General features: G+C 49.5%; 1 protein-coding gene across 5 annotated transcripts; it reads left to right on the forward strand.

Moving 5' to 3' along the window:
- The first annotated feature begins 3,899 nt into the window (after nucleotides 1-3,899).
- On the forward strand, nucleotides 3,900-15,757 carry SEMA4C (semaphorin 4C). 5 transcript variants are annotated; one of them, XM_027852099.1, is made up of 16 exons: nucleotides 3,900-4,034; nucleotides 4,731-4,794; nucleotides 6,431-6,582; nucleotides 8,660-8,808; nucleotides 8,929-8,991; nucleotides 9,221-9,319; nucleotides 9,408-9,504; nucleotides 9,608-9,724; nucleotides 9,852-10,003; nucleotides 10,192-10,367; nucleotides 11,490-11,634; nucleotides 11,792-12,014; nucleotides 13,014-13,126; nucleotides 13,427-13,584; nucleotides 13,677-13,744; nucleotides 13,974-15,757. In XM_027852099.1, exons 3-16 carry the CDS (start codon nucleotides 6,474-6,476, stop codon nucleotides 14,801-14,803), a joined length of 2,499 nt encoding a protein of 832 aa, XP_027707900.1. In that variant the 5' UTR covers nucleotides 3,900-4,034; nucleotides 4,731-4,794; nucleotides 6,431-6,473; the 3' UTR covers nucleotides 14,804-15,757. The 5 variants fall into 5 exon arrangements, 4 of the variants coding, with proteins under 4 accessions (XP_027707900.1, XP_027707891.1, XP_027707908.1 ...); XM_027852107.1 differs by lacking the exon at nucleotides 3,900-4,034 and adding an exon at nucleotides 4,321-4,442; XR_003568252.1 differs by lacking the exon at nucleotides 3,900-4,034 and having other exon boundaries at nucleotides 4,413-4,794; nucleotides 13,974-15,136; nucleotides 15,235-15,757.
- Nucleotides 15,758-16,790: the final 1,033 nt, after the last annotated feature.

Here is a 16,790-nt window from a genome sequence, read left to right on the forward strand (position 1 = left end):
AGCAGTATGACAGGGCATAAGCTAATTTGATCCTGAGCAGCAGCGAGAGGCATAGCTTTTAGTAATAAAGAAGTGATAGTTCCTTTGTACTTTGGTCAGTAAGACCATATTGATTGTATCCAGGTCCAGGAACCACAGTTTAGGAAGGATATTTTAAGAGCTAGAGAGTGTCCATAGGAGAGCAACCAGGATAGTGAAGGGTCTGGCATCCATGTCATATGAAGATCATTTGAAAGAATTGGGCATGGTTAGACTGGAGAAGACTCTGGAGGAGAAAGAGAGAAAGAGGAAAGAGCACTGGCCTTGGAGTCAGATGATCTGAGACCATTCTTACCTTTGACACTTTGGGTAAGTCACATTACCCTGGGGCCTCAGTTTCTTCAATTATAAAATGAGGGGGTCGAACTAGAAGTCCTTTGAGGTCCCTTCCATCTGTAAGTCTATGGATCCTCCTCTAATATGGCCGCCTTCCAGTATTTGAAAGGTTATTGTGTAGAAGATGGATTCAATTTGTCCTGTTTAGCCAGAGTCAGATTCAGAAGCAAAGAATGGAAGCTACAAAAAGGGGGTGGGGGGGCACAGATCAGGAAAGACTTCCTAGAAGAATTTCCTAAAAGTGAGTGTGCATTGGAGGCTTCAAGCTCAAAAAGGTTTGATGACCACCTGTCAGATATGTCAGAGGAGGTTCTGTCACATATGGATTGGACTAAAGGGCTACTGCGATTTCTTCTAATTCTACAACTTGTTTGAGTATATCCATTGGCACTTGAATGTAATAATTATAAATGGCAAGCGGACTAGAGTAGGCTAGAGTGAAGCTCATAGACAATGTATCCTCCAACCTCTCTGAAGCATCTCAAAGAGTAACTTCTTATTCCCATAGTCCTTTGTATCTGTCTGTTACAATCTGAACACAGGTTGGTTTTGTTTTTGTTTTGTTTTGTTTTGTTTTGTTTTGGTGGGGGAAGGATTTGTGGAACCAAGAGTTATGGTGATAATGAATGGAATATACCAAAAACAAGATCCCTATTCAAGATTCCTGTTCCATTCAAAAGAGACTAAACAGAAGTCCACATGCATTTGAGAAATTGATGACAGACAACTTTAGCAGCACTATTCCCCCCCCAATATCCAGAAACAAAAACTGGAAAACGAAGTGAATATCCATCAATTGCTGAACAAATGATATCCAGTATGATAAATTATGTTGGATTTGGAGTCAGAAAATCTGGGTTCAGATCCCAGCTCTGCTACTACTAACTATATGACTTTGAGCAAGTAAATCTCTGGGTCTCAGTTTCCTCATCTGTGCAATGAGGGGGTTGGGATAGATGACTTTCCAGCTCCAAATCTAGTAATACTTTGATCCTAAGGGACCAGGAAGATGTATAATCCTTACTCCTTATATAACAGAAGGCATTTTTTTTTTGTTATTGTTGTTGCTTTAAACCCAGGAATCCAAGCTTCCTGCTACCTGATTTTCATTAAAAGGGCTGAATCTTGAGCAAGTGAGTCATTGAGAATTCTCTTCACTCACCTTCCCAATGAGGGACCGTCATTGTTGAGAAGGGAGGAAATGAAGTGAATGCTTTAAGGCAGAAAAAGAAATATCACCTAACCTGGGGAGTGGAGTTAGAGGGACCGAAGTCTTTTTCCTTTGAAGAGGAGGGGTTGTAGGAGGAAGTCGTCTGGTTCCTAGAGGTTTCTGACTTCTGACTTCATCCCCAGCCTCAGGGAACTGAAACCCCAGCAGAGTCCTGTAGAAATTGGCCCAGACATTGTGAAACCAAGTCATCCTTTCAGAGTTTCCAGTGGGGGCTCTTGTGCACATGAAGCCAAGGGGCTCAATGACTACTCTGTCATGAAGGTGAAGAAAGAGTGACCGACAGTCCAAGGAATTGGTGGACTCAGACTGTTGAGAATCAGGACACCCGGGTGCCACTCTAGTTCAGCAGGTTCTCAATGACTGTTTACTTCAAGAGATCATTCTTTCATGTCTCCTCAATTGAAAATAAAAAGACCTGCCCCATCCCCCCCTTCTTACAATTAGCAAATTGTTAACAGGGTCTAAATCCCTATCTTAAACTAGTAGTTTTGTGGTTTTTTTTCCCTTCATGGAAGGTAGCTGGGAAATGTGCCTTCAACTGGCATTTTGGTGGGGGGTGGGAGGGAGGGAGGAGAGAGCCCTCTTTTTTTTATTTACCAGCAAAAACATTATTGTTACTGAAACTAAATTCTGCTTTTTCCAATTATATCCACTGCTCTTCTGGTCTCCAGTCTTTAGATGCCAAGTTTTAACCCAGAACAAAAGTTGCTGTCGGAGCTGATTTATAATCTCATGAATATAGGGATTTATAACCCAAATCTGCTGACGGGCCTGAAACTAGGTTGCCCCTCCTGGGTGCACCATGCACCCAGGCTGTGGCTGTTGCAGTAGCAGGATGAAGCTAGGGCCAGAATCCACACTTCCTATCTACCTCTTAACCTTCCTTAGGGGGCTCAGATTAACCCAGCTCCTGGGAACCTGGGGGGGAGGGGAGAGGAAGGTGTGGGTGGGGAATGGGAGTGGCTACTAAATTGAAGGCTCTTCCTTTTTTTCCACCTTCCTACTTTGTGCCTGGACTTTGAAGGGTTTTTCTTGGACCTGGGGGAATTGACTGGTGGGAAGGAAGAAAGACTGAGACACCTCCTCAGTAAGGCTGGGCCAGAAATTATTTTAGAGCTGATTTCTGGATTTGAATTCTCCTCCCCTTCCCCCAAGAGACTCCTGTTAGGTTTCTTTTATCTGAATATCTTGGCTTAACCAATTTTTAACCAAATTTTCCAGGTGTCCCTGGAGGTAAAAAAAAATACATTTCAAAATGAATGGCCTCAATCCATGCCCTGGGCCATGCCATGATGGTGCTGAAGTCCAGACCCTAAAGTTTTTGTATTTTTTTTTTATCACTGGGCTGAACTTGTTGATTAGGGCAGACAGTCTTTGTTCCTCTCTGGTTGTGGATGTTTGAGCCTACCAGAACTTCCCCCATGGAAGCTCCAAATTTTTTCAGTGAAAAGATTGCGGAAAGGCAGGATCCAATGGGGAAGAAATGATAAGGGAATGGCTTCTGGAATAAGGAAAGTCTGATTTTAGTGGGAACCTCTCAACCCTAGAAGGATCATCTCTCCCTGTCTTCCCAGAATGAAGATAAATCTCTTTCGATTTCCATCTCTGCCAGAAGCTTCTTGCCATGTGGCCTGTGAACTGTTTTGAAATTCTCAGACCCACCCAACCTGGGTTTCTGAGTCCTCTAGCAGCTTTCTGGGAGCCTCCAGCTTTGCCCTAAATCCTACGGCCTGCCACAGCAGCAAAACATCTTTTTTTGGGGGGGGGAGTTTGAAGAGAATTGGGTGAGTCAAATCCCCTGCGGCAAATGCTAGTTCCCCCCCCCCCCCAACAGGCAGCATTATAGCCAGTGGGGTTGATTGGGAGAAAGACGTCTGTGAAGAAGTAAAGGGACAGCAACCCCGGGAGAGGGCAGCATCTGACTGGGAAGGGGGCGGGGGGATGGGGAGACAGTTGACTTCAGGGAAAAGTGGGGGTGCTTCAGAGGTGCTGGCTGTAAACAATCTCGGGAAACTCTAGGTGCGAGGTGACCCAGTGGGCCATTGGCCCCCAGTTGGGCTGGAACTCGGCTCAGCCCCCTTTCTTGGCGAGCTCTCCCATCCCTCCCTCCTTTCCTCCCCCCACTCTGGGTCGGGGCCTGACGTCAGGAGGGGGAGGTGGAGGGAACTGGAGCTGCCGAGAGGGAGCGGGAGAAGCAACGGCACGGGGAACCCCGCGACCCGGAGCCGAGCCGAGAAAGGGAGAGGAGCCCCGGGCCAGGGAGGGAAGGAGGGAGGGAAGGAAGGAAGGAGGGACAGAGAGGGAGAGAGTGGGAGGAAGGCAGGCTGGGAGGAGGAGGAGAAGGAGGAGAGAGCTGCCGCCAGAGCTGGAGAGACGCGAGGGCGGCGCCCGGGGATTTGAGCCGAGAAAAGCCGAGCGAGCTTAAGAGGTAAGTGGGACCTGAGCTGCGCGGGACGGAGCGGGGGGTGTTGAGGGGCTCTTCCCTGCGCTCTGCGCCGGGGCAGGCACTGGTCGCCAGGAGCTGCTTTGTGCCCTATCCATGGAACCACCCTCGCGGAGGAGGGGCTGGGTTTGGGGGGCCCAGGATGCTGTGGCGCCCCCATAGCTCTGGCACAAGTGTTCCCGGGGGGCTCTCCCCCGATCTCATCCCTCTGACGCCGCGTCACCCTTGGCACAGCGCGCCCTGAGCTCGGCGCTCCTGAGTGACCTAGTCCAGTGGCTGAGGAGGCGGAGGAGAATTGCTAGGGTCTTAAGAGAGGCACCCGGATCCTGCTTTCTTGCTAGGGTCCGATATCCAGGGGAAGGTCGTGTTGGGGCTGCCTGTGAACCGAGGCAGGTAGCGTCTCTCCCCTTTAATATTCTTGAAGACCCCTGACTCCTCCTCCCCGGTTGTCCTCTTTTCCCCTCGGCTTGGTCCCAGCTGGCCCCTGAGAGTTGCCCCCCGTCTCGCTCCCCCCACCTCTCGCCACTAGCGATGGAAAGTTTGGGGCGGGCTCCAGCTATGGCCGGTGCCGTGAGATCGGATTTCCCCACGGTACCCCCCCTTTCCTCCGCCTCCAGTACTTCCCGGGGGGCTGAGCCCGCGAGTGAGTAGAGTGGATAGGAGACAGGCTCTCTCCCCTAGACTCCCGAGTCCCTGATTCTGAAGACGATCTTTTGCTTGCTACGACTCAGAACCCAGAGAGAGGGTAGGTTGCTTGCTCCAGCCTCCACCCCCTAGGGAGTTGTGAGCACCTCGGGGCGAAGTGACCGGGGCGGGGGAGGGGGATCTCCTTCTGGATCTTGGAGCACCCACTTCTCCCCCTCCCCGCATGGATCTGTTGCGGGTGGGAAAGGGGTGAGAGGGTACTGGCCGCTGTTCGTGAGTTGAGAGGAGGAGCTGGGGGAGGGGGCGCCGTTGTTGGACTGGATTATGCGGGCTAGCTTCTTGGGCTCAGCTCCTCCCTGAGGTAGTGGGGGGACATATAAGGAGTAATGGGGGGTCTAGGGGGTGGGGGAGGAGTAAAAGTGCCCCCCCCATGTGCTAGGGTTTATGCCGGCAGGGGGCGTACGCTGGCCATGCCTCCGCCACGCTCCCGGCTCCGCGGCTTTGTTTGGATTCAAATCCCCGGAGCTGTGGGGTGGGGGTGGGGGTTTGCAAGCTCTCTCTAAAGACCCTTTTTTGAGGGGAGGGCCCCACCTCCCGTGTCACCCTGCTCCAGGACATTACCTGCTCCTCCTCCCCCTCCTCCCACCCCAGGATGAGGGAATGGTGAGCTGCCCCTCCCAGAGGCGAGGGTCCCCGGGGTGAGCAGTCCACAACTTGGGGATCTTAGCCCAGCCTTGGTTCTGTGCTTGCTGAGCGCCAGGTCCGCCCCGCCCCTCCAAGCTCCCTTCAGGTCCTAGGTGGAACCCCCCTTTCGTGTCGTCTTTGTATGAACAGAGGGGAGTTGTTTGATTAGCGCTGAATCCTCCCGGTTTTCCCCCTACTCTTTTGGCTGGTGTCTTCCTGGGAGGCTGCCCAAGGGACCGACAGGATGAGGCCCTGGTCATTTCCACGCCCATCCCACCCACTTCCTGCCTCCCTTCTGGGGGGAACAAAGGGGGATTTAGTAAGCTGGGCCCTGTCACCTCTAGGCCTGCACTCCTGTTCTGCTTCTGTGCAGCTGGTCAGGTCGAGGGGCTGGAGCTATTGTTTCTGTCCTGTGGGAAGGCAGGGTCAAAGGTGGGGGGAGGTAAAGATGACAGGCTTCTCGGTCACAGCTCCTCAAATAAGACCCCTTGGAAAACTGAATGACTCCCCTCCTCTCTAGTGGAAACTGGGCAATTCTGGGTGGACAGGAGTTGACAGAGCTCTTGAGATGGGATGGAAAGCTGGGAGCTTTGGAGAGGCTGGTCCTGCTTCCAGAGCAGATAAAAACCAAACCATTCAATAGTGGAGAGAGGGTGGGAGGAGGGGCTACTTTCCCCCCTTTTTATTTTTTAAACAACTTCCTGTGGAAGGGGGAGGGGAGGGGCAGGAGGAGAGGGTTAAAGCCAGGAACTGCTCCTTGGAGTCTAGGAGGATAGGAAGTGTTCCCCCCCCCACCAGCTGACTCAGCCACCCACCCCCCTCCTAGATAAAGAGCAGGAAGACCTTTTGGGGGGAGGGAGGAGAAAGGAAAAAGACTGGGACCACCCCTCTCAATAAAAAGAACCACTGGACCAGAGGTAGTGGTCTTAGGTAGATACCCCTATCAGGTGGTTGGCTAGTGCTTGCTTTGTGTGGTCTTTTGAATTGACCACTCCCTGCAATTTCTGATTTGCCGTCCCTGGCCCTGCTCCTGACTCTTTCTCTTTCCTTAGGTAGGGCTTCGGGTGCAGAGCCAAGGGCCAGGGGGCAGGCACCATGGGCCCATGCTTGGGCATCTGGCTGGTGGCATCGGCACTGCTGGGCCTGGGCTCTGGGGACAATGCCTGGTGGAACCCTGTGCCTAGGAAGACCGTGTCCTATGGGGGTGAGTGCCTCAGGCTGTGGGGGACAATGAGTAAGTGGGGAGTGGGAGGAATAAGCAAGAACTGCTTCTTTCCCTCCACTCTAACTCCTTGCCTTGTTCTCTGATCCCCACTGACTCTTGGTGTTGCATGCTTTCTAAGAAACCTTTGTGGGTAGCTCAAGGGACAGAGAGACAGGAGCAAAACAGAAGTCTTGGGGTCTCTGCCTGACATTTTCCGTGCTCTTGAAAGCATCAGCCCTCTCCCAGGCTTGGCTGTTTCTGTTATGTTGAGAGGTTTTATATTGCAAAATCACTTCCCTGCATTCTATGCTTCTTGAATACCCAGGATACTAAAGTTTACAGCTTGAAGATGACCAGTCCAACTCCATTAATTTGCAGATAAGGAAACTGAGGCCTCCAAGGGGTGGTGATTTTCAAAGCCACAAAGGTAGTAAGTCACAAACTCTGGCCTTGAACTTGCATACTCTGATTCCAAAGGCAGTGTTCATTCCATTGTACCAGCTGCTTGTAATGCTGGAAGACTAAGGAAAAAACCTAGAGCCAGTGCGAGGGGAAGGCTGTAGGATGTACAACCATACTTCATCCAGTTGCTACTCCACAGCCTTCCCTCCCCTCCCCCCCAGTACTCTAGGGAGCCTGCTTACCTTTTCAACTTCTTATTGATCAGAGCCCTTACTTCCTTTCTGTAGTGGCACACCAGACACAGTATGAGACTGACAGGGGGCCCCTGTGGTAGCTTCCTTCCCTATTTCCCCTAACCTGTGGCAGCCAGGTGATGTCAGGTGTTTGTGTCACCTGTAGGCCCTGGGGATCTCAGGATGAGATCATCTCCCACAGGCCCCATGTTGGATGGTAATGAAGCCCTCCCATGCCAGCCTGTGTCCGGCTACGTCATTGGCTCTAGAGGCCAAGGGGATGGGTAGAGAAGGACCCTGAGGACAGACTGGTGGCTATTTTGAGGACCCGTGAATGAGTGAATGCTGTAGACCAGCTTTGCCTGTTGTACTTTCCAGGTGACTAGGGGCAAAACAGGCTTCAGTACCTAACTTTTGGCCTAGGCCCCTGTCCCATTTTTATGTCTTACGCTCCCAAACTTTATAGCGCCCTGATCTTCTTTCTGCTAATGCCTTCTCTCCTCTCTGTCTCCAGCCACTCTGATTTCCTTCCCACATGTTCTGTCCCCCTATAGGGATAGGGACTGGGATCTGTGATTTCATTGGTATAGGGAACACCTAGGTGAGGAAACTCCTTTACCTATGCGGATGCTCACCTTCGCTGCCTTCTTAAAATCTTAAGAAGACGTTAACGTTAAGATGTTAGTGTTGAGATGTTAAGTGACTTGCTTAGGATCACATGGACTTTGCGTCAGAGATACCTGACTTGACCCATATCTTACTGGCTCCAAGGCTAGCTTGTTAGCTTTATGGTTTCAGCTATTGTGGGTTCTAGTTACCATTTTCTACTTTCGTATCCATTGTATCTCAGGAGGGGAATAGTTCAGTGATGGAATTGGGTCTCTTCTGATACTGTGACTCCATTTTTCCAGCTTTGCACCCCATTCTTGGGTGAGGGCATAAGGAAGGTCTTATAGATATCACGTCTAAGGCCAGAGCCTGGCTGGACTCTAGCATCAGATGGGTGTGCAAAGGAGGAAGCGGGAGTGGAGGAAAGGAAGTTGGGAGGGGGAAGGTCTCCCCTCACCGGAGGTGCCGCTGACCCTGAGCGCCGTCTGTCTGATAGCTTCCTTTGGCTAGAGGCTGTGGCCGGGATATCCTTCCTTCCTCCTTACTAGTTATGATTTACTTCCTCCCAAGCCTGGGAAAGGGTGAGAGACCTAGGTGGAGCTTCTGGGAGCTGAGGGCTGCTCCTACCAGTGCCTCCCCTTGCTTAAGACTGGTAAAGCACCACGAACTGCTTTGACTGTAAGGTGGGAGCTAATAATAGTGGGGAAAGTGGGCAGATTATTAATTTTGGTTTTTGCAGGGGAAGCTAGGAGGTGACAAGCACAGGGGAGAGCAAGGCCTCTGCCTTCTCCCCACTCCCTTCCTCTCCACTGACCACCTTCATTGTCACACAGAGTTGGCAGCTGTGGTGAGGCGGTTCTCTCAAGTGGGCATCCAAGACTTTCTAACGTTGACCCTGGCTGAGAGCAATGGGGTTCTCTACGTGGGGGCCCGAGAAGCCCTTTTTGCCCTCAGCTTGGAGACCCTGGAGCTACAGTCAGCGGTGAGAGGCAGGAGAAGTGAGAATGACTCAAGGTGGAGGGGACCTGGGGTTTGGATGGGGATAAGGCACATTGAGCTAGTGCTAATTGACACCTTCCCCCCACTTTCTCCTTGTCCCTAGATCACATGGGAGGCTACAGTGGAGAAGAAGGCTGAATGTATCCAGAAGGGGAAGAGCAACCAGGTGGGAGATTCTTATGGCATTGATGGGCATGAAGGATGGGAGAACAATGGAGGGGGAAGTTGGAGACCTTAGGTCCCTTTTCTGAATATCTGATCTCACTTTATTTTTAAGAACTTACGTTTCTTCCTTCCCCCCATGCTTCCCGTGCCCTCACTGTTGCTTTCTTTAGCTGTACTTTGCCCCATGTCACTTGCCCTTTGCCCTTTATAGAATGTTTCTCTCTTCCTAGACGGAGTGTTTCAACTTTATCCGCTTCCTGCAGCCATACAACTCTTCCCATTTGTATACCTGTGGTACCTATGCCTTCCAGCCAAAGTGCACCTACATTGTGAGTACTGTCCTCCTGAGAGCCTGCACTCCTTCTCGAGACCTCTGAGACTGCTGCCTCTAAGTCTTGGTCTTCTTTTCCATCCTAGGATGTACTCACCTTCTCTCTGGAGCATGGGGAGCTTGAGGATGGGAAGGGCAAATGTCCCTATGACCCAGCCAAAGGCCACACTGGCCTCATTGTGGGTAAGTGGCTGTACCTTGATGGACATTGGGATCGTAAGGAATTAGCCCTTGTTTGTGATGCTCATCTGGAATCCTAAACTGGGTTATCCTTTGTCTCCCATAGATGGTGAGCTATATTCAGCAACACTCAACAACTTTCTGGGTACAGAACCAGTAATTCTGCGCAACCTGGGGCCTCACTATTCCATGAAGAATGAGTACCTTTACTCTTGGCTCAATGGTGAGCCCTGTGATGGGAGCTTGGCTGGTGGGGTGCTGTGTGTCTGAAGGATCAGGGACGACCTCGGCTCTGAGATGGAGTGGCCAGATATTTCCCTGCACTAACTCTTCCCTCCCTTTGCCAACAGAACCCCATTTTGTTGGCTCTGCCTATGTGCCAGAGAGTGTGGGGAGCCCCACCGGTGATGATGACAAGATCTACTTCTTCTTCAGTGAGCGGGCCGTGGAATACAACTGCTATGCAGAGCAGGTGGTGGCTCGTGTGGCTCGAGTGTGCAAGGTACACAAGTCAGTAAGATGGGACACTGGCTGGAGGAGGGAGCCAGGATAGAGGTCTGAAGAGAAAGCCGCAAAGGCCGGGCCTTCATCTGGATGCTCAGGCCCTCTTAGAACTGCTGGAGATCAGGGCTTCCACAGGGACGAGTTTGGTGAGGCTGCCTCATTAGATTCCTTCCTTCCCTGACATAGGGAGATATGGGAGGGGCACGGACACTGCAGAGGAAATGGACCACATTCTTGAAGGCCCGGCTGGTATGTGCTGCTCCTGATCGGCAGCTCTACTTCAATCAGCTTCAGGCCCTGCACACGCTGCGAGAAGCAAACTGGCTCAATACAACCTTCTTTGGGGTCTTTCGGGCCCGATGGTAAGTCAGAGGAAGGGATGTCCAAATCTGGGAAAGAGCAGCAGGTTAGGGAACACTGAAACATCCAGGTAGTCAGCTGTCCTCTATCCAGGTGCCAGGGCAGTAATAACCCACATTTCTGAAGTGATTTAAAAATCAATAAGGGAAGAGAAGGCTGAGTATCAGATATTGTTGCTATGTAAGCATTTCAGGGATCTTGGGCCTGGGAGAGCAAGTTGAGTACTAGGTAGCAGCAGAAGTGTGAAATGGTGAAAAGAACACTGGCTTTGGAATCAAAAGACATGATGTTTAGACCCTGGCTATGCTACCACCTTTGTGACCATTTAATCTCTGTGGGCCTCAGTTTCTTCAGCTGTAAAATGAAGGGTTGTACTAGATGATCTTTAAGGGTTTCTTTTAGTTTTAAATTCCTGTGGTCCTAAGAATTATGTTGGGCTTCTAATTCTAGAATGTGTTCCAAATTCTGAACTCTGGAATTTTGTTAGTTCTAAACTTAATGTAGGTAGAGCAGCAGTAATAATTTTTTTGGCCCAGACCAGTGATTTCACTGGTGTAGGGGAGCTGCTGGTGAATGAGATGTGTTTAGTTTTAGGTAATTATCTGCCCAGGGTGACAGAGCTAGTTATGTGTTAGAGGTTGTCCCTGAACCCAAGTCTTCCTGACTCTGAGGACAGACCTCTACTGACTACAACAGAATGCCTCTCAATGATGACCACATTTCACATTTATATAACAATGTAAAGCTTTATCAATGAACAAAAATGTATTATGGTGCCAAGCACTGCAGATACAAAGACAGAAATCCCTGTTCTTGAGGTCATGTAAAAATATGTACAGTATTAATAGAAAACATATACAAGGTAGTTCAGGGAAGAAAGGCTCAAGCAGTTTGGGGATCAGGAAAGGTTTACAAATGCTTTCCAAGTAGCAGTCCTGTGAGGTGCATAGCATAATTATGACATCTTCATTTTCTAGGCCCAGGGAGGTTGCATCACAAGGGGAATAAGTATCAGAGCCAGGACATACCCACATAGGGCTTCTGCTTCTAAGACCAGTATTCTTTTCGCTAAACCCCTCTCAAGAGCCAGATTTAACATTTTCATCTCCTTCCTTGCTCCTCAGGGGAGATGTGGACCTGTCAGCTGTGTGCCAGTACCAACTAGAAGACATTCAGCGAGTGTTTGAGGGGCCCTACAAAGAGTATCAGCAACAAGCACAGAAGTGGGGTCCTTATACTGACCCAGTCCCTAGTCCTCGGCCTGGCTCAGTGAGTCTTAGATGTCCTTGAGTCCATGGTGGGAGGAAAGCAGATGGCAGGGGACCCTTGTACTTGCTGCCTACCGCTGGTCCTTGGGCTGGGAAGCCTGCTAGTGGCTACCAGCCCTACCCTTGGGGATGACAGTCTTCCCTCTCCCCTTTCCCAGTGCATCAACAATTGGCACCGACGTCATGGCTACACCAGTTCTCTGGAGTTGCCTGATAACACCCTTAACTTTGCCAAGAAACACCCCCTGATGGAGGGACAGGTGGGACCTCGGTGGGGTCGACCCCTGCTGGTGAAGAAGGATACCAATTTCACTCACCTGGTGGCTGATCAAGTGAAGGGGCTTGATGACGTGACCTATTATGTGCTGTTCATTGGGACAGGTATGGTTTTAAGAGGTGTGGGATTAGAGGTATCAGGGGTGTCCTCTATGAAAGGGATAACATATGAACCTTTACTTTTTTCTTTTAAAATGTTTATTGCAGCTCTTTTTACATCACTGTCTCTTCCCCAAACCACTGTACCATCTCCCACCCCATCCCCCAACCCCTCCTTTCTAACAAATGTAAAGTCAAAACAAAACAAATCAAAACTCTGGCTGTTTCTGCAAATGTATGCCTCATTCTGTACCTATATAATCCACCACTGTTCTATTGAGAGGTAGAAGGCATGCTTCACTATCAGCTTTCTGAAGTCATGACTGGATACTGCTCTGATCAGAGATCTGGAGTCCTTTAACACTTTTTCATTTTACATGCAAATCATGCAAATTCTGGTTTTGTTCACTTTGCATCAGTTCATTTAGTTCATGCGAAATTGCTTGGAATTCTTCACATTTATCATTCCTTATGGTACAATAATAATTTCATTACACTAATATATCACATTTAGTTCAGCTATTCCCCAACTAATGGGCACCCACTTTCCTCTTAGTTCTTTGCCAATACAAAAAGTTCTCCTGTAAGTATTTCAGTGTGTGGAACCTTCCCTTTTGTCTTTGACCTCCTTGGAGGTATATGTCTAGTGGTGGTATCACTGGGTCAAAAGGTATGTACAGTTGAGTGACTTTTAAAGTATAATTTCAAATTGTTTTCCAGAAGTTGGATCAATTCAGAACTCTACCAATAAGTACATTAATGTGCCTGTCTTCCCACAGACCCGTCAACATTTGCCATTTCCATTTTTGCCAATATGATTGAGTATAAGGTGAAACTTCAGAGTTGTTTTAATTGGCATTTATCATTAATGATTTGGAGCATTCCTTTATATGGTTGTTGAAAGCTTATATTTCTTTCTTTGAAATGCTTTTGACTTGCCTGTTATTTGACCCCTTATTTATTGGGGATTGTTACTCCCTTTTTTCTTCGCTTTGTTCGCATCAGAGGATGGCTGGCTGTACAAGGCTGTGAACTTGGGTGCTTGGGTCCATGTGATTGAGGAGCTACAGGTGTTTGATAAGGAATCAGTAGAGAGCCTTGTCCTGTCCTATGATAAGGTAGCACCAACTCTCTATATCCCATTTACTGATACCTAGACCAATTGTATCTTCCTATATTTTCATCTCTTATTTTATTTTCCTTTTACTCCTTTCCCAAACCTTTTCTTTTGAAGTTCTCTTCTCTCTCTAAGTCACCCCCTGGGACTAAGAACTTCCTTCTCCACCCTTTTACCCTTGCTGTCTCCTAAGGTTCTGACTTGTCTCCTCCCTCTGTCTTTTATTTTATTTAGTCCTGGCAGCATTTCTGCAGGGAGTGGGCTCCTGATGACCCTCTTCTTTCCCTGCCTTCCCCCACAGAAGCTGCTCTTTGCTGGTTCACGATCACAGCTGGCTCAACTTCCCCTAGCTGACTGCAGCAAGTACAGATCCTGTGCTGACTGCATTCTTTCCCGTGATCCCTACTGTGTTTGGAGCACCAACACCAGTCGATGTGTGCCCCTTCATGGTCACCTTAAGTGAGTTGTACTCCATGTCCCAAGAGGGTAAGAAGTGGAGAGCTGGAGTGGTGGGTGCTCTTCCTAACTCTGGCTTCCCCCTCCCTTGCTAGATCTCCATTTATCCAGGATGTGGTGAATTCAAATACAGGCCTTTGCAACCTTCGACCTAGCAAGAAAGGTAAGTTGCCTTTTTGTTCAAAGGCAGGTGGAATGGTATCTACCATGATTATATTAGGTACTACAGATTATTCTCTATGTAGAATATAGAATTCTCTATATAGAATGTTCTCACTTCTAGAAGATTACTGAATTGGGTTGAGTGGGCAATGGCGAGAAGTAGCAGCCCATGTCCCCGCTATCCCCAAAGTTTCTTACACTAAATCCTCCTATTATTCTTTCTCCTACAGTTAAAATCACTCCCAAGAACATCACTGTGGTGTCAGGAACAGATTTAGTGCTCCCATGTCGCCTCTCCTCCAACCTAGCACATGCTCGTTGGACTTTTGGGGGCCGAGAACTGCCAGCTGAGCAGCCTGGGTCACTGCTCTATGATGTCCGACTGCAGGCCCTGGTGGTATTGGCAGCCCAGCCCCGCCATGCTGGTGCCTATCATTGTTTCTCTGAGGAGCAGGGAGCACGGCTGGCTGCTGAGGGCTACCTGGTGGCAGTAGTAGCTGGTCCATCAGTGACACTGGAAGCCCGAGCCCCCTTGGAGAATCTGGGGTTGGTATGGCTTGCAGTAGTGGCCCTAGGGGCCTTGTGCTTGGTATTGTTGCTTCTAGTGTTATCACTTCGACGAAGATTGCGTGAAGAATTAGAGAAAGGGGCTAAAGCAGCTGAGAGAACACTGGTATACCCACTGGAGTTGCCCAAGGAGCCCACCAGTCCCCCCTTCCAACCTGGCACTGATACTGATGAGAAACTCTGGGACCCAGTTGGTTATTACTACTCAGATGGCTCACTAAAGATTGTACCTGGTCATGCCCGCTGCCAGCCTGGTGGAGGACCCCCCTCGCCGCCTCCTGGAATCCCAGGCCAGCCCCTGCCTTCTCCAACCCGACTTCACTTGGGGGGTGGACGCAGCTCAAATGCCAATGGTTATGTGCGACTACAGCTAGGAGGAGATGATCGGGCAGGACCTGTGCATCCTTTGCCTGAGTTAGCAGATGAACTGAGGCGAAAACTGCAGCAGCGCCAGCCACTGCCTGACTCAAACCCTGAAGAGTCATCTGTATGAGAGGAGCCCCCCCAAAATGGGGGGGTGCAGCTCCGACTTTTGCACAGGCACCAGCTACCTCAGGGACATGGCTGCAGGCACCCTGCTTTGCCTGGGATAGACAGGGAATTGCCTTGTCTAGTTTGGCTCCTACCCAGCAACCTGCTCTGCCATGGGGACCTGCCCTGCTCACCGTGGGCTCTGCCATGTGGGTTTGCTCTGTACTGGGTTTTTGCCTTCTGGTCACCAACCCCACAAATGGCCTCTTCTTCCTTACATAGAGAGGAGGCCAAGGATCCTGCAGACAGACCTTTGGCCCCAGCAGCCAAAATCTTTTCAAGACAGAAATTCCAGGTGTGTGTGTGTGTGTGTGTGCACATGTGTGTGGGTGTGTGTGTCTGTGCATATGTGTGTACGTTTGTATGTAATGTGACTTTCCTGTTTCTGTCTAGTCTTCCCTGGCCTGGGGTCCTGCTAAGGGCTTCTTCCTGGACCTATGAAGGGGAAGAGGCCTGGGGTTGTACCACTCTGCCTTCTTTGCCCCCACCTGCCCAGAGGCCTGTGATGGTATATAACCCCTTCTCAAGGGAATGGGGAATAGTGGGGCAGAGATGTACATATGGGGGTGGGGAAGGGAGGTAGGGTTGTACCCCCTTATGAAAGTAAATGCTCAGGGGTGGGCCTGGGCCTATTCTTAGGGCTGTGAATGTTTTAAGAGTCGGGAGGGAGGTGGGGCCCTTTTGTTGGGGGTGTGGGGAGGGGTTCCTACTTGGCCTTCTGGGGCTCAGTGGTATTTTATACTTGTGGGGAGGGAGTGGGAAAGGAGGGGGATTGTAGCTTATCACTACAGCCTCTCCCAGCAGGAGGAATAGGGGTCCTGACAGTGTAATTTATTGTGTCCCTGCATATTTATTTGTTGTAAATATTTGAATATTTTTATATTGCAAAATAAAACAAAAAATAATCCTAAGCCCAGTTGCTGGGGTGGTTGTCATAGATCTGTTTAGACCCTTCTAGAGTTTGAAAGCAGGGAGATGTGATGATGGCTAAGCACTGAAGGGAAGGCTTGGTGGGAAAAGGAGCTGGGAGCTCTAAGGAGCTAAGCAGGGGGTGGACGATGGGGGGGGAGCCCTTCCTTGTTCCAGAATCATAGGGTGGCGAATTGGACTGTCGGCCCTCTGCCCTGCTGTGCTCTTTGTGGGGAGCGGGGGCAGCTCTGGCTCCAGTTGTTTCCCACAGTGGTGGCCAGGAAGCTGGGAACCAGGCAGCCACAGCCTCTTGGGAGCCAGCTTTGGCTTTGGGCCAATGGGAGAGGTCAGGGTAATAGGAGGTGGGGGTGGGGATAGAAGGAAAGAGTGAGACTTCCCAGAAACTGTTAAGGATTAGAGGGAGGCAAAGGAGGGTAACTTCCTAGAAACAGAGTAAGGCTGTGCGTGTGTGTGTACATTGGTGTGTGAAAGGTTGGGGCTCAAAAGCAATTTAGGGAAAGGAGGGAAGATCTTAACCCTTTAGGCACCAGGGTGAGTGATGTCTGGTCTCCAGCCTAGTCTAACTCCATAAACTTTGGCTTGAATGATGACCCCTCTCGAAGTACAGTCATATTTTCTGTCCTACTTCTCTCTGACCAAAAATCCTTACCAACTGCTTCAATTTCTATGAACACTTAGAATTCGTCCTTCCCCTTCCCCAGTACAAATTCAGGAGTTCAGGAAAAAAAAATTCCTATTAAATGGAATTGAGGGTGTGAGTATTAAGGAAGTCAAGTTACTACATTCATTTAACAAATACTTAATATGAATTTAATTTATTGAGTGCCTACTATGTATAAAGTATTACAAGTTTGATTTCAGGGAAGAAACATACATACTTAAAGTGTGACGTTCCCTACCTTTTAATGTAGTTAATGGAGATCACATGTACACACCTAACTACTGAGCAGTTTAAAGTATATTTAAGAAGTAAGGTGTGAATGCTGGATGGAGGAGATCAAGACTTAATAGAAATGGGG

The sequence above is a fragment of the Vombatus ursinus genome, unplaced genomic scaffold (genome assembly GCF_900497805.2).
Source record: "Vombatus ursinus unplaced genomic scaffold, bare-nosed wombat genome assembly UNPS02000580.1, whole genome shotgun sequence".
In the NCBI taxonomy this organism is placed as follows: domain Eukaryota; kingdom Metazoa; phylum Chordata; class Mammalia; order Diprotodontia; family Vombatidae; genus Vombatus; species Vombatus ursinus.

What these genes read in the sequence shown, in the direction of transcription:
- SEMA4C (XM_027852099.1), top strand. Translation starts at nt 6,474, where the DNA reads ATGGGCCCATGCTTGGGCATCTGGCTGGTGGCATCGGCACTGCTGGGC. An exon ending in AGCCAAAGTGCACCTACATT is followed by an intron (nt 9,320 to 9,407) that starts GTGAGTACTGTC and finishes TTTCCATCCTAG; the next exon opens with GATGTACTCACCTTCTCTCT. An exon ending in CCACACTGGCCTCATTGTGG is followed by an intron (nt 9,505 to 9,607) that starts GTAAGTGGCTGT and finishes TGTCTCCCATAG; the next exon opens with ATGGTGAGCTATATTCAGCA.